General features: G+C 44.5%; 1 protein-coding gene across 4 annotated transcripts; it reads left to right on the top strand.

The window, feature by feature from the left end:
- Positions 1 to 12,893: 12,893 nt before the first annotated feature.
- PISD (phosphatidylserine decarboxylase) lies at positions 12,894 to 22,720 on the top strand. 4 transcript variants are annotated; one of them, XM_026037824.1, is made up of 8 exons: positions 13,068 to 13,180; positions 13,258 to 13,374; positions 15,083 to 15,248; positions 17,214 to 17,450; positions 17,718 to 17,856; positions 18,615 to 18,761; positions 19,886 to 20,046; positions 20,280 to 22,720. In XM_026037824.1, the coding sequence occupies exons 1-8, from the start codon at positions 13,131 to 13,133 to the stop codon at positions 20,502 to 20,504; spliced, it is 1,242 nt and encodes a 413-aa protein (XP_025893609.1). In that variant the 5' UTR covers positions 13,068 to 13,130; the 3' UTR covers positions 20,505 to 22,720. The 4 variants fall into 4 exon arrangements, with proteins under 4 accessions (XP_025893610.1, XP_025893609.1, XP_025893608.1 ...); XM_026037825.1 differs by lacking the exon at positions 13,258 to 13,374 and having other exon boundaries at positions 12,894 to 13,180; XM_026037823.1 differs by having other exon boundaries at positions 13,178 to 13,374.
- Positions 22,721 to 22,881: the final 161 nt, after the last annotated feature.

The raw sequence follows: 22,881 nt of genomic DNA, 5'->3' as shown, positions 1-22,881 counted from the left end.
CTGCCACGTTAAGGAAATAATATCCTGGGAGGTGATGCAGAAGCGTGGCACGTTCGGCACCTGGTGTGGGGAGCCTGTGTTCAGAGGAGGAGCTGCCTTGTCATGTTTGGGTTCATACAGAACTGGCTTGTCATAATTGTGTTTAATGTGGTAGTTTTAATAGTGATCATGAAGCTGAAGGATAGAGTGAAATACCATGGAAATGGTGTCGTGGGGACAAGTGAAAACTAGACTTGCTCGTTCTTGACTATCATATTAAATCAATATTAGCAAGTGTGTACTATTTTTATGTAACTTCTGGACAAGGAATTTGTTATTTATAGACATTCTTTCCATTATTAACCAAGTCTTTATGTACCTCAATAGATATCTGAAATTCATTCTTAAAAATCTGAGCGAATTATAAACATCTCCTGTAAATTGCAGCAGCCTAAATGATGAAATAGCCTGAAGGGGAATTCACTGTTTCTCTGCTCAGCGTGTGCCTGATCAGGAGCACACACGAGGCCTGAGTGCCAAGTCAGGCTGTCAGACACTACACATGCCCAATGAATGCGTGATCAGATCAGATGAATCCTTTTCACATTTATTAGAAACATGAAATAACTTTTTCAGAGTGTTTTCGGAGTGGCAGAACTACTGACATTACAGTTTATCAGTGTAAGGAAGTGGCAAGACAAGTCTCAGAGCTCCAAGGAAGAGCTCCTGTGCCTGGCAGTTTTTCTAGTTTTCCAGCTATACCAGTTTATCTAATAAATTCTGATGCTTCTTCATACAACCTGTAACTTTTCTATGTACCCATCTCCTCACTGGGCTGGGAAGGAAAGATATGTCTGAATGCAATTCATGAGTGTCTCTTAAAATGGGAGCTATTGAAGGAATTTCCTGAATGATATTTGTGTTTCAGCCTGGTGGGAGGAAATAATCCTCCAGTAACAGATTATCAAACATGTAGGCCAATCTATGAAATAGAAGATATTGGCTTTCATCCTCCCCTTTTAATTCTTTTTGTAAGACATGGGATTCAGGATTCACAATCATAACTGTATTGGAATTTATAACAGCCCAAGATATGGTACATAATGTCATCAATGTACGGTACCAAAAGGGATGTTGATAGAATTAACTTCGAGGAACATGTGTCAATGTTTTCATGAGAAAATGAAAAGATAAAATGGATGCAACATTAAACAAATCCAGGATTTGCAGGAATAATTGAATTGATAGATTTTGGAATAGTCTAGATGTGAGATTCTTCAAAAATTCTATGACTTTAAGGAGACTTTTCCCTCTATGTTAATTGGCTTCTGCATATAAGATTATCTTACTCTGTTGAACTGTTTAGATTTGCATTATAAATGTTGGTACTTAAGCAGCTGTTTCTTATGTGTTAAATTTGCAGTTTGCTGACTAGCTGTAACTTCATCCTACCTGAAAACCTGTGTGTCAGAGCCCAAGTCCTGTGGAAACAACCGCCTTCTCGGAGCTTTTTCAGTGGTAAGTGAAGAAAGACTCTTGCCTCTGCAGTGCTCTTAATTTCAGGGTTGTAGTAAATCTGCAAATGGAACAAATTAAACAAATTGATGGTTACATATGGAGGAATATGAAATTCCTGAGATTAAAGGAATGGAGGTAGGAGTCTAGAGAGACTAGGAAGTCTATTCAATCCCTTGCATTTCCTTAGGCATATTCTTGCACATGGTGCTTTACTCCATTGGTGTTTTGTTTCTCTGGTCAGTAAAAGAAATGTATTTATCTGTCTACATAACATAAAGAATCTTAGTTGTCTCTCTTTGTAATTTTTTTTGATAAGGGAAATCTATATTGTAGTCTTTTTCCATCTTTCTTGGTAATATGTGTTTTTTGACAAGTGTGTTATTTAAATACCTTAATGAGTATAAACATTACAAGACCCAATCCTTCAGGCCTGCCTCTTGGCATGCAAATACAATGCAAATGCACCATTCTTTTATCACATTCGGGTCAGCATGCTGGTGAAGCAAGCTTTTACTTGCAGGCAATTTTGTTTGACTTCTAATGTCATACTTTAAACTAGCAGTTGGTCATGTTACAGTTGTTAGTTTCAAGGTAAGCTGAAGGCAAAATGAGCCGTTTCCCCATCCCGCCTAGTTTCAACTGCTGGAGAAAACCAGCAGTTATTATTATTAACAGTTATTAACCAGCAGTATTATGTGAACCAAAGTAAATCAGATGGACTGTGATCTCGGTGCTTAGAGCAGTCCAAATAACAGGTGCTAGAGAGGAAAAAACTTAGTGGGGAAGAATATGTTTGTTGGAGTCCCTACACAAATGGACTGGGTAACAAGAGTCTTTTTTAATGTTCTCTTGTTCTGGGGTATCCCTAGCAGGAGGATTTGACCAAGAATAAAGCCAGGCACACTCTCTGGTTCTTTCTGGACAGGTATTATGAAGGAGTTTGGGTGGATGTTGTCTGAAAGACTTTTGTAATAGCATAGCCACGTGTAATGCATCATCTGATAGCTAAAATGGTATCTGTTATCAGCATTAAAGCTGATGAAATAATGTGGTGTGTTAGGCAAGAAAGTGACTGAATCAGTGGGGAGATATCAAGGTTAATGCATGGTGGATGATAATAGAATGTAACAACAGATAAGAATTTGATAAAAACAGTTTTGACTGTATTTCCTGATTCACCATGAGACATGTGAAATTTGGACTTCCGTGGTGTAATAGACCTGTAAAAAAGGAAAGGTCTAAATATCCTCAAATATTTGTACATATCTGTATCTGTCTGTACCTGTAATTGTAATAAACCATGAAATGAAGCAGAGTTGCATAATGTGTTTAAGGCTTGCTGGTGTGGTTAAAATTAAAGCCATGCTCAAGCTTGGAGTTGTTCTAGTTGGGCAGTGCTGTGCAGAGTAAATGTTACTATCTTGTTTTTTAATAAATACTTCTGGTAAAGTTCCAAGCAATGTGTGTGTTGTCATATCAATATAAAAACCGCATACAGTTTTCAGAAAACAAAGTAATTGCTATATCATCAACTTGTATTTTGTTTATATATGATATAATAATCAAATAATAATCAAATCTCTGTACAGATGAGCTTTTTTTACAGTAAAATATTGATGAATGCTTGAAGGCTTCATAATATAAGGGTAAGGGAAATGTGAAACAGGTTTCTCTTATCTGTAAGGAGCTCAGGTTACGGTTCAAAGTATATAAAAAATGTTATTAATATGTTAAAAGTCCCAAACCTTTTCCTCCTGTCTCCTAGACTTGTTTCTATTGGCTTATCTACCAAAACATGAGTTTTCCTCCCATTCCCATGCTGTTGGCCAGACAGCTGCAATAGCCTTCCCATTGTCAAAGAACAGAGTGTTCAGTTTAGATCTCTAAATGGTGCCAGCTGCCTGAACACGGAATTGTTGCCAAAATCAGGAAATAATCTTTTTGTCTTGAATTTTGAAAACTTAATATGTGCATTTCACTTATGCCTGAAAGGTGTTGCACTTTATATAGGCATAAACAGAAAGTGTTGTGCCTATATATATATATATATATAGTGTCAGCTATAGCGTGTTGAATGTCTTTGCTAATGATCAGTTTTGGATTCCTGGCGCAGAAGTGCTGTTGAGCTAGTACTGAGGGTACTACAACTCTTCCTATCAACTACCAACAAATTAAATCATTTGTTTGCTGTGGCTTGTGGAATACAAAACACTTCTGTTGCACAGGAGGCAGAAATGTTCACCCAGATAGGATCAATAGAGGCTCTGGAAATGGAAACCCTGGTTACAGACCAGAAAGACCTATTTGCACTGAGGGGCTTTGACTTGGGAACTTGCCCAGCTTGGAGAAAGAAACCGTGGAGCCACTTTGCTGACTTTGGACCAAGGTTTTGGTGGGAAGGCAGCTCAGGGCTCTAGGACAAAGGCTGCTGTTGGTCTGCACAGACCTTTCTGTTGTAATTGTGATGCAACTGTCTTGAGTACCCAAGTGGAGAGGTTATAAAGTCTTTGTAAATTTAAAAGAAATAAAGCACGTTCCTTTATAAAAAATGTATCTGTTCTAAATTATCCTTGGATGTCATTGATACTTGGTTCTTTGGTAGAATTATTTTTAGTTGCTGCCTTGTATTTTCCAAAAAAATCGTAATTCCTTTTTCCCAGTGAGAATGAAGTTGTTTTTACATAACACACTGTAATTCCTGATGGATTTTAAGGCATATAGTCAGAACATGTTTTAAAGTGCATCCATAGGAAAGAAATGACCAGAAGTAATATTTTGATAAAACAAAATGTGAGCAAATAATGCTTTTACTGGGCATTTTTATTTTTTTTTAGCATCAGGTAGGAAGAATAGCTAAATGCACCTAATCACTCTATTACGTAGAAATAAATTGCTAAACAGTTATTTGCTAAGATTCCCAAAGAGTTATTCATTGTGTTTACAGAGGCCTAGAAATGGATGTGGTATTTCACCAATTCAGTTTTGCTGTTGTTAAGGGGGTGCTTTATAGTCGAGTCCTAAACCGGACATTGATGGAAAGGGATGTGGTCCATTGTTTTTCACTACGGCTCCTTTGTGTTCCTGATTGCCATGGAAGTGACACCCATTAGGATGGGAGGATCTCCTTGGAGGATTTTTGGAAGGAAAATTCCACTGTGACTGCCCTTTGTAGCTGCCCTGTAGGGTTACATGCATCTCCCATCCCCTATGCAAAACTTGTGGTAAGCAAGAGGAGCTTTGTAATGCTCAGTAAGGGAGGCAATAATAGCTTAAAAAAAATCCATCTAATGACCTGTGCTAAACAGAAATGTGCCTCCATCCTGTTTACCAAACGTGTACTAAAACAGGTCTTTTTTTTTTTTCTTTTTTTCTTCTATTTAGCTGTACAATTTGAGGGTTCCCCCAAATATTAAGAACATCTCAGGGTAGTTAGTGCTCACCAGCTGAGTCCCAGTTCCTTGGTAAGCTGCAATAACTGGAGTGCTTTGGAGCATACACCCATACTTTGGTGTCACTGATACCCGGTCAAGCTTCCTTCTTGTTGGATGTCCCTTGCCCCTTGGCATGGCTTTATCTTTACTCTCCGCTTGTTCTGGTTCCTGAAGGTCTGCTTTTTTTCTTGTTACAGAAAGAAAAAAGCTCCATACGGCTCCGGTGAGGCAAGTCTTCCGTCTGCGCCCCTTCCATGTTCTGGTGGCTACGGGTGGGGGATATGTGGGGTACCGAAAATACGAAGATTACAGGTTGGAAGAGCTGGAGAAGAGGGGCATAGAGGTGCCAGTCAAGCTCGCAAGTGAGTGGGAGGTAAGAAACCTGTGGGAGATCTTGCTCCTGCCACGTTTGATGCAACACCGCTTTGCTTTCGTTCCAACGAGGGAAAATGTAGTCTGTGCTCTGCTGCCAATGCCTGTTCAACAAATCATGGGACTAAAGTTTCTGTCTTCTAAATAACTGTCCTTTCTGCTAAAGTTAATGTGATGATATGTTACAAACTGCCAGCATCATCCCCATCTTTCAGCAAGGCCTGCACTTTTTTGTCTAATACTTGTTAAATTGAAGGTAGAGGGGTTAGGTACTCAGGTGATTTTTCCCTGATTATCTTCAGTGTTTGGAATAAAAGGATGTTTGGTAGACATAGAATGACTCAGGCTGGAAGTCATGGAGTCCAACTGCCTGCTCAGCACAGAGCTAATGCCCAGTTCAGACTGGGTTCCTCAGAGCCATGTCCAACTGGGCCATGATCATCTCCACAGACAGATTTCAGAGTCTCTCTGGGCAGCCTGCTGTGATAATTATTTTCATAGTGAAAAATATTGTGCTTATATCCAGTGAAACTCTCCTGTTTCAGTTTGACTGTCTCCCCATCTCCCTCAAAAAAAGCTGGCTCCATCTTCTCAGCAACATCTTTTTGGATATTTGAGGACTGCTACTTGGTCTCCCCAAGCCATCCCCAGGCTGAACAGGCCCAGTCCCCGTAGCCTCACACACTACATGCTCCAACCCTCAGACCCTCTTGCTGGCCCTTCATTGGACATGTTCAAATTCATCAGTATCTTTCTTGACCTGAGGGACCTAAAACTGGCCATGATGGCCAAACTATTCCAGGTGTGTCCTGAGTAGCACATTAGGGCAGCAGTTACTTGCCTCGAGCTTCTCTCGGCTTCTGCTCCTGCTGAGACAGCCCCATACGCTGCAGATCTTCACTGCAGCCCTGGCATATGGCCAACTCGTGTTCAGCAGCCCTGTCTTCCTGCAGCCTTAGGGAGCCTAAAGCACCCACAGCACCCACACACAATATCACCCAAGAAGTCGTGGCTTTACCCAGTGCAGCAATGTTCTCATTTTCCCCCTATCTCGTTGCAAGGTAGCAAATTGCTAAGCATGTTGTAAAGTTTACAGAATTTAAATACAGAAATCCCAAAGGACAAATAACTTTACAGAGTTTGCTGATAATTGTTATTGATGTGAAATCAATACAAGACTACCCAAACAATCTTTGAGATCATTTACCAGAGATTAGTAATTCAAGACTGAAATTACATGTGATAGCATTCAAAAAGACAGTGAGTCCTGGGTTTATTGTCCTAGTAGTTCTAGTTGTTGGGTACAGTATGTGCTGTAGTTGGAGGGGGGCTTTTTTGGGGTTGTTTTTCCTCACTGAGAATCTCTGCTGCTTTGGCAGTTTGCTTCCTTTATGTTTTCATGCCTCACACACTTTGCAAGGAAGCAGAGCCTGAATTAATATCTAATTATTAAAAACCTACCTCCGTGTGGTGGTGTTTGTTGTTTTGTTTCGTGACTGTGTAGTAAGACTGTTTACCTTAAGGTAAGCCTTAAATCTGCAGTGATTCTTGCTGATCCTGAGAGATACTTGCTTTTTCTTTCTGGACTTGAAAAAATTTAGTAGATATTGTGGAATTGAACTATGCATATCACATTAATAGGTCAAATGTTAAAACTTAAGTATATTGAATAGCTGTATATGAGACCATCAAAAATACACATATTCCTCAGAATAGCCAGGTGAGTATCTGCTTCAGTGGCATTTCTAAAGGGAAGAGTTAAATACAGGAATTTATGTAGGAGATGCTTCGGTATGACCTTTAGCATCCCCTGTTTCTTTGCATTCCTAAGCACTCTTCAAATTTGTGAGTGTTTTTAGCCACAGGCCTGTAAGTGGCTAGACTGGAATCCTTAAATTCATTTTCATTAGTGACCCAAATCAAATACGATACAGAGGGGTCAGATGCTCACAGCTTAGGCTCTGATAGCTCCTGAGAAATATGTCTGAAGTTTTCTCTTCTATATATTCTTCTCCTGTTAAAGCTTATTTCAGACAGGTTTGATGCCCTCATTAAAAATAAAGAAATAAAGTCTGGTAAGTGTCTGTGCAGTATTTAATCAAAAAGACAATGTCATATCAGTTTTGATTCTTAAGAGCGTATTTTTTTTCTTCGTATCGTTCATACTTCTAGTTATAGGGTTGGACAAATTTGCTTTCTCTCATTGTACTGAATTGTTAGTTTTTATTATATGATGGTCAATACATTTTGAGCTACCAGGATTGCTTGTGAATAAATGGCACTAAAGGGATTTATATTTGCAGCAGAAAACCTCCCAAAGAATTTCATACTGATAAGAAAGACTCCGAATGCAGCAGATAGGAGTGGGAGCTGCGAGCAGGTTTTCCTAGTCCCTTCCTGATACGCTTGAGCTCTGCTGAATGCTTTTGTAGGAGGGAAAGGAAGCTTGACAGTGAAGAGGAAAAAGAGAAACTGTGTTCAGGCATTGCAAGAGATATTTCAAACAATGAAGGATTCAAGGAAAAAATAATAGCTGCATTGTTCCTTTTTATTGGAAAGCAGAGTGTCCTTTTTGCTGACCTATCATTTTCCATTACTTTTCTTAGTGTTTTTGGCATCCCTGGAAGCAAAGTTAGGAGTGGAGAGAAAAGCCTTGTTGTGTGTAGAGCAGGAGAATGTGCCTTTGCATATAGGAGCCCCTGTGGGACGGCGTGGGGTGTGAGGGAGCGACACGGAGCAGGAGCGACGCGGAGCGCGCGCTGCGCTCACCTTGTGGCCCTGCCTGCTGCTCCCAGCGCTGCCCGGCTCCTGGTCGGCTCTGGATGCCCCATCTTCCACCTGCAGCTCCAGGTGCAGGGGGGATGCCTGCCGGTCTGAACAAAAAACAGGGATTAATAGGTAATGATTGTTATATTACAAGAGAAGATCTCCCTGTTGCAGAGATACATATGGGGTATTGTCATGAAAGTGCATAGTGTGGACTGAATTTAAACAATGAATATACTCATTCCAATGAATGTGATTTTATTTGGCCCAAACTTTATAAAAGAACTGAGGGAAGAAATGAATCTATTTTAAACCAAGTTTATTTTCTTTTATAGGAGAAGAGAGAGAGCACTCTGGTTTCTTTAGCATATGCCATTAGTTTTCTTAGAGTCATTATGTGGCTAATAGCTTGAGCTGATTAAAGCCTTAGTCCCTCTCGCTGTGAATACCAGTGATGATCAGCCTTGTTTTAATCAGATGAGGCAAAGCAGAGGGCTTGGGGGAAGACAGGTAGATATTTATCAGGTGGACGGAAGGCTAATGCTGCTCCAAATCCTTGCTGTGACACGGCTGTCTCCTGGTCGTGATCCCCACGCATGGGGTGCTGTTCATGTGCTAACCTGAGGCCTTTTCCCCTCCTCTCACCTGTTTTTTGGGGCCAGGGTGATAACGGGCAGCACAGTTTACTCAGGGAAACCTTGGCCCTGTTGGAGAACAGGGTGACCTGATGGACAGAGGCTCTCTGGAGAAAGCACTTTTTGGCCGCTGTCCTTTTGCTTCCATAGTTTTTTTTGTTTTGGTTTGGGTTTTTTTTCCATAGTTTTTTAATGGAGTGATTTAAATACTGCTCTAGTGAAAGGGTTTCTGCTATTGGAGAAAAGGTTTCTGCTATTTGAGAGGAACTGAGCTATAGAGACACCTGATGCAGGTGGCAAATAACCTCTGGCTCTGCCTGGCTCCCTGTTTGTAAAGCAACTTAAGACATAAGGGAAGTGCTGGAAAAGCCTGGATTGAAGATCTTGGTTCTCCAAGGGAATGAGAAGAGTCTTTTCTATTGATATTAGAAGTGGTTGATGTTTGGATAACTGGAGCACTGAATGCTGCCTTGGCAGCATACACATAATGTGCTTTTGTCTTGGCCCAGAGGAATGGACCTTTAGTGCTGTGCTGCAGTAAGAGATAGGAATCCAGTTTGGAAAACACCCCAAAATGGAAAATTTGGGAATTTTTTTTTTTTTGTATCCAACCCGTTCTGTCCTTGAATAATGAAATATAATCGCTGATTTGTTGGTCTCCTGTGCTGCAAACCTGCTGCTCTGTCCTGGTATGGTTGACTTGAGCAAACTGGCACTTCAGAACACGCTTCTCCAGGAGCACAGCAAAGCTGATGGTAACATCAACGGTGATGAGGAGGGTGCAGCTTGAACACCAGGAAGGGCAGGGTATGACAGTGACTTTGCAAATGCCGCCGTGGAAAGTCGAACCGAGTGAAATGAGGACCTTTCGTCTCTAGTGCGATGGCTTTTTGCTGTATAACGCGTCCCGTTGGACAAGGGTGCCCCTTCAAAGGGCCGCCGCTCCCGCCGCGGCTCCGCCTGCCGGGGCCGCCCCGGGGGCTGCGGGGCGGGTCACGCGCTCGGCGCCTCCTTAAGGGCGCGCGCGGCCGCGGGGAGCCCGTGCCCGAGGCGGCGGAGTGGCGGCGCGGAGAGCCCGGCGCGGAGCCGCCCCAGGTAGGAGCGCGGCGGGGCCCGGGGCACCGGGGGCGGCTCGGGCCGGGGTGGCCGCGGCGGCTGCGGGCACCGCTGGGCGCGGGGCGGCCGCTCCGCACTCAGCTTTATCCCACCGCGAGCGTGCGGAAGGGAAGAGGCGGCCGCAGACGTAGATACTAAAGCGGAGCGGGGCGTTTTAAGGGGCAGAAATGTTCTCAGCACTTTGCAAAAGTGAAACTTTTTTTTTCCTCCGGCTTCACTTCCTCACTCTCCGCTCCTTTTATGGCTAGCTTAAAATATTTTTTTTTTTCCTTTCTCTAACTAGGAAATACAACTAAGTCAGCAGTATAAAACCACAAGGGAAGGAAAATGACCAAAGCCCTTTGCTTAATAAACGAAGGGAAGTTGTAGAAAGGCTTCTTCGTGTTAGAAGTCAAGAGCTGTGCAAGTTAACGGTGCGGTTCCCTGCCGGGGCGGGCGCCGCTTCCCACGCGGAGCGAGTGACTCAGGGCGCACGTGGGGCGGCCGGGCCCAGGGGCGGCCCCGGTTCTGCTCCCGGGGTCCCGGAGCTCCTGGCTGGGTGACTCACGGACAGGTCGGCTGGGAGCAGGGATTAGGCAGGCCTGGATGCTGCTGGGAATGGGCCGGCGACATTAGCGACCGGAGCCGCACGTCGCTGCCTGCTCCGTTAAGCGGGAAGCTGCTCCTGGTGCCCTGCTCAGATGCCCTTGGAGCATCTTCCGAATGGCCAGGGATGCAGCGTGCCTGGGAGGGTTAATGCCCTCGCAGAGAGGCTTCCAGCCTCGTGATCGCGCTCTGGATTTCAGACGTGGCTCCAGCGCTGCGGACGTTGTGCGTTAGCCCAGGGCCTGGCCTTGCTGCTCTGTGAACGCGCAATTGAAGGGCTCGAGCCGGCCCTGGGGACACCGGGAATGAGAAGGGGTCACTGGAGCTGGCACTCACTGGGCCTGGCAGAGCACAACGGGGTTGCATTGATGGCACATTAGTCGCTCATTATTAGATGATAATTCTGCAGGGATTTATACCTCGTGGTCAGTGCTTGCTTTACTTACTTAGCACGGATTCTGCATGAGTTGAGGCAGGTGGGGGAGTTTGGTACTGATATCCAAGCTAATACTTAACCAACACCCCTGACCTTATCTAAGCTAATAAGACAGTTCTGTGGCACTGCTGGATGCCGAGAAGTCCAGCCTTTGAGAAGCTCTTGTATGAGTTGCCGTTTTGAGCTGCTTCACCACCAGTTTGGGTCCCTTTTCCTTGTTCTTGCTGGGGATAAACCAGGGTGGATGTTTCATTCCGCTCTTCTCGCAGAGCGGGGCTGGAAGCTGCTGTGGGTGCAGCAGGGACAAGGATGGCAACTTGCCCCTATGTTGGTGTTTAAGCAGCACTCGGGTCATTTGCATCATGGTGAACATCATTAGGTCAGTAGAATAGGGTGGATGAGGGACACTGACAGTCTTATTTGAACGGATTTGAATAAGTGGAGCAAGAGAACTCATAATGGTGACGTTCCTCTCTCCCTAGAGAGGAATCTCTTGCTCCAAATGTTTTTGTTGTGCACCCAGGGGTGATAGGTCCCTTTGTGTTCTGCTTCTCCCCGTTTTTTGTGTTCTGCTTCTCCCCGTTTTAATTTGCAGCAGTATCGCAGAGCAGAACTGCTTGGGCAGCAGATTAGCTGTTTAATCTGTCCCATACTTGCCTAGAATCCAGCGTGCCTGATGCTGGACATTGTCATTTCTGGAGCGTGTTTGCGGGGATTAGACTGATAGCTGGGGCTTTCCCCCTCCACGTGCTTGAGCAAAGCGCCCTGAAGAAAGAGCAGCTCCGACTTGTGTTTGCTCTGCTCATCTCCATTCTGGTCCCACCGGGTGCTTTGTAAAAGGATGTTGCTGGTTTAGTTTCAGTTTCTATTTAAATTCTCATGTTTCATGGTGGTGATTTCAATGTACCTGGCAAACCAGGAGAAGCGGCCGCTCTGTGGTCCTCACCGCCTTTGGGATTTTGCTGGTGTTTTGGGTAACTGCTTTCATTTTACTCTATGTGTGGGGTAGTTCCTTGTGCCAGCCAAAGAAAGTGAAGAGTATTTGAAATGGGAAAGCAGAAAACTTGGCAGGGGGCTCTGGGAAAAGGGAGTGTATTTTGTGTGCTTGTTAACGGATCTTAATTTTTATTTTACTTTTTTTTTGTTGTTGTTGTTTTGGGTTTTTTTAATGTAGAAATGCAGCTTAAAACAACAACTTAAACGCTGATCTCGGAACAGTTTGATCTAGTGTCTAAGGACCATCTGGAATATTTAGAGTGGAAGGCCAAACGTAGGACATGACATCTGCTAGAAAATATTCACCTCATGACCTACTTGAGATGGATCCTAATCTTTTTTTAAGAGTCCAGTCTAGTAAACAGGAGATAGAAAGGCTGGGTTTGAGGTGTACTCATCAAAGACATGGGGAATTTATATATTCTCAGAATGCTGAGATTGATACTAAAGCCTTAAAGCTTAAGAGAAGGAAATCTTCTTTTGTGCGTGCTTCATACTCCAGTTGGCAGTGGGTGTAAGAACTGTGCCAGTCCTGGGAGCCACATACAACTCGTTAACAGTCCCTTTTGGCTCTCAAGCTGGCCCTGCAATTGGCTTATTCCATTATGCATCTGGGGATTTGCAGAACAATGCCCTTTATCAGTTCCATAGGCGAGGGGTGGGAGATGGGAGGACTTCAGGCGATGGCTTCTGGTGCCTGGCGAGGATTTGTGGAGTTCAAAGATGCTCCTCTCCTTCACTCCGCCTTTCCAGGCTGGATATAAGGAGCAGGGAAGGAATTCCGGGGCGGTCGAGCCCAGCAGTCTGGCGCTGCTTCAGCTGCAGCTGTTGCAGTGCAGGAGCGAAGGGAGGAATTATCCCCTCCTCCTCCTCGCCGGCGCGCTCCTCCTCCAGCCTCGTATTCCCAGTGCCGCTCGCCGGGGTTAGCGGTGCCGGCCCGGCCGGCTGCTCTTCCGCCTGTAGCGCCGGGTGGGCTGTTCTGCGGAGGGCTGAGCGTCCATGGCCACCGTGCCCGGGGAGCAGCCAGGAGTCCCCGTGCAGGGAACCCGCTTCTGGCCCGTGCGGAGTCGCCTTTGTAGAGGGATATTGAAATATGACCCAATGCCTGTTTGTTTGCAATAGCTGCAAGCCTCGCAGCAGAGATTCAAGTGGGAAACGGAGGGGGAATCCAGAGACAAAGCGGCGGGGGAATTGGGAACTGTGACGACGTGTCCTCCCTCCCGTGCCGGAGCAAGCAAAGGAAGGAGAGGTAGAGGAAAAAAAGACTGAGCCTTGCAACCAGCCGTCACGCTGACGATGTGTCAGTCAAACACCCTGCAGGGACCAGATCTACACGCAGGGAAATGGTGAGATGCTATAAAGCTTTATCTACCCCTCCACCCTCTTGCTACAACCTCCGCAAAGTTAAAATTCATGTCCGGAGGCTGCGGTCAGGGAACGGCGGCAGCGGCAGCTGTGCCGGGGAGCAGCACCCGCAGCTGGAGAGCCCGGGCCCTGCTGGCTCTGCCGGGGGGACACCAAATAGGAGAAGCCGGTTCAGGTACTGTGCAGTGTTTTCTGCTTTGCAGGAAGGGGGTAATGAGGGAGGGAGGATGGGAGGGTTTCTGGGCAGCCATCTGCAAAGCTTTTGTTTGGCCTAATTACTATAAAGCTCCTTATGCTTTGAATTGGCAGGGAAGGGCATGATGTTTTATGACAAGGGGAACGACAAGGGGCTCTTTTCCCTTCTACTCTGCTGGCCCAGGAGAATAGGAAAAATTAGCGAGGGGCTGCTCTGAAAGGAGGCCGAGGCAGCCAGGAGCCGGAGGCTCCGAGGCAGCTGCCAGGACGCAGCTCTGCCGGGATTGGTCCGGGATCGACTGCAGTGAAGGGGGGGAGCGGCGCCCTGGGGCCGGACGCGGTGCCACCCCCGGCTCTCCCGGCCTCCTTTGGGGTTTTTTGTGCTCTGCCCAAATGAAGTGCTTGTTTTTTGGGGGCAAGCAGGGAGGAAGTTGGTTTTGCTGCAGAGAAAATCCGAGCCCAAAGCACCATTTTGCATCCCCGAGCGACAGTGTTGTGCCTGCTCTGTTGATCCTGGTTTTGAAAGGTTGGCACGCAATTCTGTTTTGTTTTCTTAGCTTCTTTCCATTTTAGAAAGAATTGCACAGCGCCGGGTCCAGCTTGCAGGCAGAGTCCTCAGGAGTCTGAACTGAGGCCCAGGATGTCTCTTGCTAGTAAGATGAGGAGCTTTCCCATTCCCAGCCTTGAAAGTTCAATTGCTGCTCATGGCCCCTTCACGAGAATGGTTTGCTTTCAGCTAGGACATGCAGATCAGAAGAAACCCTAGTGCAGTTGGTTATGAGGCCAGAGTGATGAGACCAGATTAGCTGGCAGCACCAGCAGTATCTGCTTAGTGTGTGTATCCTCTGTTCAGAGCCAAGGTATCCAAGGTATGAAGGTTTTAAGGCCTGCAGAGCTGTTTTTGCAGTCGGTTATTTGAACCCTGCGTTAGTGAGCTCGGGAACGGCACTCCCGTTTGTGTCTCGGGTATGAAGTGCCTGTTTCCTGAAGTCAGTCAGTCTGACCAACAAGTCTATGTAAATCTGACTCCTACATCTTTTGTGAGGGAGAATACAGTCAGGAATTCTGCAGCAATGGAAATCGGTGAGGAATGGCAATTCTTAGGCTTCAAGCATTTCTTTTGCTATAATATCTACTGCTCCCTTAGATTTGCCTTTCCATGCAGTTTGGGGCTTAACGTCCCAGAATTATAGATTCCCAGCTTTCAGAATAGTCACTTTGCTGTTCACTCTGGCTGTGCAAGAGCTGGAACGGTCACAAGCAACACTTTGTGGGGAGGTATTTCAACAGTGTGGGGAGGTATTTCTGTTGATCCTCCTACCAAGTTTTGCTCTCAGTTTTACCCACTGCAAACTATCCTGTTACATTTTTTGTTGAATGTTATTTTTTTTTATTATGTCCCCTGCAAGTGACTTTTGCCTTTATTTTTTGAGGATGTGGATAATGAAATTTGACCAGTGACAGTGAACACTATTATTTGGACAGATGACTTTTTTTTTTTTTTTTTTTTTTGAGATAAACTCATCTTTTGCTTGGGAAAAAGGAAGAAGTGACCCAAATAGAGCAGTAGGGATCTGCAGAGTTGAGGTACAGTTAAAGATGAGCAGAGATAACTCACTGCCAGTGGTGAGAAGCTGGGGGAGCTGAGCTGAGATGCTGACCCTCATGTTGTGTATGTAATCTTTCAGGTTGCAATTCCCCCAGCTGGCCCTGAGGCGAAGGTTGGGCCAGCTGAGCTGTATGTCTAGGCCTGCTCTGAAACTCCGTTCTTGGCCTCTGACTATTCTCTATTACCTTCTGCCTTTCGGTGCTCTTAAACCCTTGACCAGAGTGGGATGGAGGCCTATGAGCAGGGTAAGTGTGAGCAGGTCTCTGCTGTGCTTCATGTGTTGGCTGCTTTATATTGCAGGGAGCTGGCAGCACCTGGGTGGAGGGATCCTTGAGGTAGACCAGGGTGGTGATTACTAGTATGAAAACAGAGAGATGCAGTTAATGTTTCTCTTGAGGTTACTATTTGTAATTCTGGTGACTCATTGCTCCACACAGAAGCGATTGTTCAGTAGCAGAGAATTTCAGCATGTCCTCTCCTGGCCGTGGGTATTGGGAAAAGCAGCAGGAATGTCTGAACTGATCCAGTCACCTGCCCTTTGCGTCTGAGGGCCAGGATGAGGCAGGCCAGACACATTCTCCAGTTCTGTTTCCTGGCCACATTCAAATGGTCTGTTTGCTGTCATTTCTGCATAGGAAGGGTTTGTTTGTCAAGGTCTTTGAGCTTCAGGCTGGTGGGATGACACGCTAATGCAAATCTCTGCTCTGAGGCCAGCAGAGCGGTGACTAGGAAGCCATCCACAAAAATAGCCTTTTAACTGCATCACACAAGGATAAATGCAACAACTTGAACTGAAAACTGTAAAGAAACTGCAGTTCTTGGAGATGATTTCCTCTTAATGGCTATTCTTGATCCCACGAATTTGAAAAGTAGCATTTTTGAAGAGTAGGTGTTACTGGGAAATGTCACTTTGATAATTTTTGTGAATTTATAGTCGTATCTGTGTTTTGCAATAGAAAACTGTGCAGAATTGATGTTGGCAATTGGCACTGCTTAAGGCCTATCAGCTAAAATGGCAATACATTCTTCTTTAGTATTTCAGTTCGTGTATCCTGAAGTACCACCAATTTAAAAGCTCTTCTTTGAAGTAAAGTTAAATTAGTGGCTTCATTCTTGAATATCCCTCCCTATATTTTGATCTGATGCAGGAAGATAATTGGAGAGTGAAATAAGTGTGTTTGGTAGGATGGACAAGCTCCCAAATGCTGTGTGCTTTCAGCTGTGTTTATTACTGTAATCTACAAGGCTTAATAATAGAAGATATCATTGACTAGCACTGGGAATAAATGATGACTTTTTCTAAGGAAAGAAAATTAATCATTTTCCACTTGTTAAAGTGGAAGCTGGCCAGCTGTACTGTTCATAAAGACCATACCAGACTGAGCAAAATTCCTGTGCACTTATGTTGGGCTCGCACAAGCTTTGGCTTTTGGCTGACACTAAGTCCCGTAGACCTCAGGGGAGTTATCTCCTGGAAACACCCACCAGGAAAACCTGTCATTGGCCCCGTTACAGGAACACACAGCAGAGCTGCATTTTTCTTGCTACTGAAACATGTTTTGTATAAGTCCCAAAGTGGAACTGTCTAATAGAAACTCTCACCCTGGAAAGAGAAGGGGCACTAGTGGCACAAGCTTACACCAGTGCAGCAGCACCCACATGGTTGTGTTTCTTAATGATACTGGAACAATGAAAGTGGCACACTTTGTGAGATTCACAGAAACACCTTCACTAGTAGATGGCCATCTGAGAAGTGTCTTATCAAACATGGAACAGCTTTTTAGTCAGTTTTCTTTTGGTTATTTACAAAAATGAACATGCTCATAATGCTAAGCCCTTCTAATGAGGGTCCTACTAGAATATGTGAAATGTATTTTTTTCTATACACTTCACATGGGCAGTTTACAGTAACTTTCACATGAAGCTTCAGCCCTCAAGGGAATGGAGTTTCTGGCTTGAATAGAAAGTTACAACAAGCTCCAGGGCTGCCTCCTCCTTCCTCTGTTCTCATCAGAAGGGCAGCAGGGAGGCAGAAGCGCAGCGTAATTTCCTGCAGATGTCAAGGCTACTTCCTGCATGATTTAACTCACTGAATTCAAGGCAGTGTCAGCAGGAGCAGTTTGAGCCCTTCTGTTTTAGGGGGAGAGCTGATGGAAGGGAAGGCAGCAATGAGAACGGCGAACGCCATGGTGTATTTGTTCTGTCTTTAGGTTGCCCTGTACAAATCGGTCCCAACGCGGCTGCTCTCGCGAGCCTGGGGGCGCCTGAACCAGGTGGAGCTGCCCACGTGGCTCCGGAAGCCCGTTTACAGCCTCTACATCTGGACATTCGGAGTGAACATGAAGGAGGCGGCTGTCGAAGACCTGCATCACTATAGGAACCTCAGCGAATTCTTCCGCAGGAAGCTCAAGCCGCAAGCCCGGCCGGTTTGCTGTTTGCACAGCGTTGTGAGTAAAAATGGCAGCTTTACGCTACAGCCCTTATCCCTCAGGGAAGGAGCACGGCTAATCTTTGTCTTATGTAATTAAAAGAGACAAAGCAGAGACTAGAATCCCACGTGAAGCTTTCACAACTTCATTTTTTACAGGAGCTAGATGTGATGGAAGAGTGCATTGATCAGTTGATAGTTTTTTTTGCTTGCTCTGATGGCTCAACAGGTCAGATGTGCATTCATTTCTAACAGGTTTCTTTCTTTTTTTTTTCCTTCTCTGTAGATCAGTCCCTCTGATGGAAAGATACTTAACTTTGGACAGGTAAAAAACTGTGAAGTGGAGCAGGTGAAAGGGGTTACTTACTCGCTGGAATCTTTCTTAGGCCCCCGTGTTAGCACAGAGGAGCTGCATTTTAGGCAAGGTAAATTGTGCATCTGCTGGGCCTTGTACTTGCTCTGCCACTTCTGTGTTCTCGCAACAACAGAACATAGGGCTTTCTGATCCTTCCCATTGCCAGGAACAAAAGTAGTTCTGGGCTTTTTTTCTTTTCTTCCTTTTTTTTTTCTCTTTAATGTATATCTTGCATTTGAGGATAAACATATCACTGTATAGTAGCTTTGTACTGTCTTGCCTCAGTCAGTTAGATTCTCTCCATTAATTACTTGGTTCTTTCATAGGTGGTTTTATTAATGCTTAAAACGGATTTCAAGATTCTCCCCTATAAGGAGATTGTAACGCTCCTGCTTGTCATTCAAATGTGCTCAAGCACCTGGTTAACAAAGATTGTACCAACTGCTCCATTTTCAATACATACACACATGCAATTAATGCATTTTGTAAAGCTGAGGCCTCTCTACAAATTCTACTCTTGGAAGGGTGGCTTTGAGCAAGAATTCTGTGTTTCACAACTTCATTTTCTGTTGTGCTATTTGAGGAAAGTAAAGCTGTAAAACTAATAAATTTCCCAAATGTTTAAAATTCAGTTCTGTTGTAAAAAGAAACAAGCACTTTGAAATGTTGGATTTCTGTGGCTGAATGAAGCTTGTTGTAGTCTCAACAAAACATGCAGGCTGCATTTAGTGCTCTGCTATTACCACTAATTATAATATGGACTTCTGGGCTACAGTAGATGATTGCACGAGTATCTTTAACCCCTTTCTCTCCATGATCTCCTTGCAGCATCACCTGGCAACTCATTTCAGCAACAGCTTGTCACAAAGGAAGGGAATGAGCTCTACCACTGTGTGATCTACCTGGCGCCCGGGGATTATCACTGCTTCCATTCGCCCACAGACTGGAGAGTGTCCCATCGCCGTCACTTCCCAGGTGGGCTCCTGCCCTTGGACAGGGACTGCAGAGCTGCTCTGGGGGCCTGCAGCAGCTCTGCACTCATGATAGATAACTGGAGGAAAGCACTTTGTCACACAGTAATTAATTGTAAGGTAGTAAAGTTTGCCAGTACAAGTCACATATGAAGGGTGAAAAGGTTGAAGTCCTGGTGGTTCTTGCTGTAATCAACTTTCCTTTTAAATTTGTTTATTTTATTAGCATTTCCTGGCAGCTCTAGCTAGCTCCTTGCCTTTCAGCTGCAGACTTGGGAACCACCTCTTTGCATTACCAAAGAGAACTGTGGAGGGGATAGTTAATCACTAAAACACATTCTTAAGCTGTAAAAAGTTATTTGACTCGCTTTTAGTAGACTGTGGCCTTTTGTTAGATGGATCTTAAGCTGATCCTAGAAGTTTTTTTTCATTTCTGTCAGGGCTGAGACCAGGCCCTGGCTCCTTTCTTGTGATCTCTCTGGAGGGCTGAGTTACAGTTAGCTGCAGTTATCACATGGGAACTTAGCGATGAAAGTAGGGTGAAGTTAATTACATCTTTTGTAGCGTAGCAGTGTCAGAGTGTGGATACGAGTCCCTGCACCTCAAGCTGCTGATAGGGGAGCACGCAGGACTGATGCAGAGCAAGCTTCAGCAGGGGCAGACAGGGCTCCCAGCAAAGACTTTGCCCCTTAATAGCAGGTTGTCGCTACCTGTCAAGGTGAAATCCTAGGTGTGAATGAGGGAAAGGGGAGCAGGGCAGCATGAAAAGAATCATTCTCAGGTAGGAAATTTGAACCTTTCATTCTCTTCACAGAGAAAACCGTAGATCACATTGCAGGTTGCTTTCAGTCTCCTGCTGAAAGCTGAGTCTTCCTGTTTCCCAGTGACTGCAAAGCAAAATGCAAAGTACTGCAAGCGCCTCCTGAGCAGTATTGATCTTTCCAGCCAGCAGACTAAAGATCACATCTTTCTATGACCTGTTGTTTTTATTACTGCCCTGTGTTCATCTGCTGAGTATTTGTCTCTCTTCCTCCTATTTGGAGGGACAGAATTGCTTATGGGAGCAGTTCTACTGAAATGACCATTAGGGCATTACAGGCTACCTTGGGTGTATTCTGACTGTTCCAGGCTCCCTGATGTCTGTGAATCCCGGGGTTGCCCGCTGGATCAAGGAACTGTTCTGCCACAACGAACGGGTTGTCCTCACAGGCGACTGGAAACACGGCTTCTTCTCCTTAACAGCAGTGGGAGCAACAAATGTGGGCTCCATCCGCATCTATTTTGACCAGGTGAGCAAGATGGGACCTTCCTGTTTTTGAAAGTTGGGGATGGTAAAGTATAATGCAAGATGACTAATCGAAGCAGTCATTTCAGTATAGACTTTTAAAAATATTCCTGTTGTGCTCTTGATGTGTAAACTCGTGCACTGAAAGTAACTGGCCAGGCACTGTTTCCAGCTGTGGTAATGAATGCAGGATGCTGTCATCCCTCAGTAATGATTTCTCCATTCTTCTCTGCACAGGACTTGCACACCAACAGTCCAAGTTACTCGAAAGGTTCCTACAATGACTTCAGCTTTATCTCCAACAACAACAAGGAGGGAATCCCCATGAGGAAAGGAGAACATTTAGGGGAATTTAACTTAGGCTCCACCATTGTACTCATCTTTGAGGCACCCAAGGACTTCAACTTCCACCTCAAAGCGGGACAAAAAATCCGCTTTGGAGAGGCACTGGGTTCTCTATAGAAACTTGCAGCGAGAAGGTTTTATATACAGAGGAACTCGAACACACCACTGCGTGTTTCATTTAACAAGTATGTATCACTCAGCAGGACCTGGGTGAACAAAACAGGTCTCCTTGCTGTGGCAGACTTGGGAGTATTTGCCCTGTATTTACACACCGCTGCTGAAGGCAGAGAGTCAGATGATCCATATATGTATCAGGTACAATTGCCTTTAAAAACATTGACCAGGGAGGTTTCAGTCCCACCCTGTGCCTGCAGTCTTTTCTGTTCTGCCCCTCTGTGTGCCACAAGATAATTATGTTCTCAGAGCTTGTAAGTCCCTTTTAAGCCTTGCTAGGCTCTGCAGGTGCAATGGGACAGGGTGGAGGTAGAGATTAGCTATATTTAAAGGGACACTGACAGGTTGATTCAGACCTTGTACCTCACATTTGTAGTATCTGGCTGACAGACCTTGAGTTGAGAATGTATTCTCATTTTTGTTTTAATACAGTCCTCAAAAGTTCTTAAATAAAAGACAGCCTGTGAATGCACAGGGAGCCAAGCAGTTAAATGGACTAGTGTGGCTTTACAGTCCAAACTAAGCACTGTGCACAACAGGCAGCATCAGTACAAAAGATTAGACTCATCAGGCTTGTTTTCTAATATTAAAATAACTTGAGTTGTTTTACCTGACATTGTCTCTTTAAAAATGGACTTTGCACTGTATTTTAAATCTGAAAACACTGTGTCTACATTCCACAGAATGAAACTGGTCATCTTGAGTTTTTTTTAGTAGTAGCAGAGAGATCCATGTGTCCTACCCCTAATCCATGGTTTTATTTTGCCATTCCAGGCCTTAAAGACTTTGTTTGTATGAGCGATAAAACAAGATTGTGACAAAATAACACAGGACTAAGGGTAGGAAGGTAGAGAAGATGTTGATCTTCTGTGATGCATCAAGATGGCAGCCAACATAGGTTTTTACTTTTTGGTGTATATATATACATCTTAATTGTTGTATGGTCACTGAATTCTTGATAACTTAATTCTTGTATTTAAAGAAAGTTTCAGAGTCTTGAGGACCAATTTTAAATTTGCACGGAATGAAATGCCATAGGCACTGACGGTGTATTAAGCTATTACAGACCTTTGAAGCAATCTAAAAGTTGCCTCCCAGGGCCATTAGTCTGACCCTTCTATAATGAGCTGACAACTCTTTATCTTACTTGACACACAAAGTCCCACCTTTCCTGACGTCTGCCCTCGTGCTTCACCTCAGCAATGTGCTGGGCTCTGGAAGCTCTCTGTGGATCGGCAGCCAGAGCCTCTTTATAACTTCACGTCAGGAAAAGTTGTAACCAATACTAACACCTTGGATCTCTTGAGCTGGCACTAAATTGCATTGACAGAAATCAGTGTCCAAGCGAAGAGGAGGATTTCACTTTTAAAACCATCTAGCAGTTGTTCTTCTTAAAGAATAAACTCTTTGAGTCCAGGCACTCCCCATGCTTAGAATTGACTTTTGCTGCCTCGAGCTTGTGGGAATGGATGTGCTTATGAAACCTGCCTTTCTGATACCTGAAAGATTTTTCACACTATTTCCTTGCTTGAGCCTTGGGTGTTTTTTCTCTGCTGCTTTGAGGAGATGGTATGATGCTTTGACTAGCTCTGATCTCCTAAAGAAAAAATTCTCTTTTGTATGCACTGCAAAAAAATAGAAATAGAATATAATTTTGTTGTACAAATGTCCAGTTTGCCAAGTCCTGTATGCTTAGCTTGTCATCAGGAAAGAAGGGGTGAGAAACTGCATCTAGTGATGTAGCTCGAGGGTGGCTTTAAGATGATGAGGGCTGTTTGGGTGGCAAGCAGGAGAAAATTATTCATTTGGCTCCAAGAGTCAATGTTTCCTCACATTACATGGGGAGGAGTTTGAAAAGCTTGAAGTGGCTCTCAGCCACCTATCTAGTTAAACTTCTTGGTATTAGCAAGTTAACTCCTGCAGTAGTATATAAGAATATACAGGTTCTAGAAATGTACACTTTTTAAAAACAGTGGAGAGTGAGAAATACAAAGGCAACCATCAACCCCCAGGTTAAAGCTGTACCTAGTCTCTTGCCTCAACTTCCAAGACATGTTAATAGTGAAAAGCAAATGTTCCAGTGGATCAGCAAAATGAATGAAAACCTTCCACCTTCTCCACTGTGGCCTATGGCACCTGACACAGCCAAAGCACCTTTAAGCTTTAATTACTTGCTGCTCCCCATCATTATCTGCAGTATTTGAAGGTCACTGTTAGCCCAGTAGTGGAGAATAGGTTGTCTGCTGTTTACTTTAATAGGAGTCTAGGAGGGACAGGGTTCAGCATGCAAATGACTGGGGTTTTTTTCTGTGATGATCTT

This window comes from Nothoprocta perdicaria, unplaced genomic scaffold (assembly GCF_003342845.1).
Source record: "Nothoprocta perdicaria isolate Ctin4 unplaced genomic scaffold, notPer1 scaffold_2, whole genome shotgun sequence".
Taxonomy (NCBI): domain Eukaryota; kingdom Metazoa; phylum Chordata; class Aves; order Tinamiformes; family Tinamidae; genus Nothoprocta; species Nothoprocta perdicaria.
The sequence above is the reverse complement of the archived record's forward strand: the minus strand, read 5'-3'. Positions and strand labels throughout refer to the sequence as shown.

Coding starts and splice junctions, on each gene's coding strand:
- PISD (XM_026037823.1), top strand. CDS start 13,178: ATGGTGAGATGCTATAAAGCTTTATCTACCCCTCCACCCTCTTGCTAC. Junction 17,451..17,717: donor TTTGCTGTTTGCACAGCGTT/GTGAGTAAAAAT, acceptor CCTTCTCTGTAG/ATCAGTCCCTCTGATGGAAA. Junction 17,857..18,614: donor GGAGCTGCATTTTAGGCAAG/GTAAATTGTGCA, acceptor ATCTCCTTGCAG/CATCACCTGGCAACTCATTT.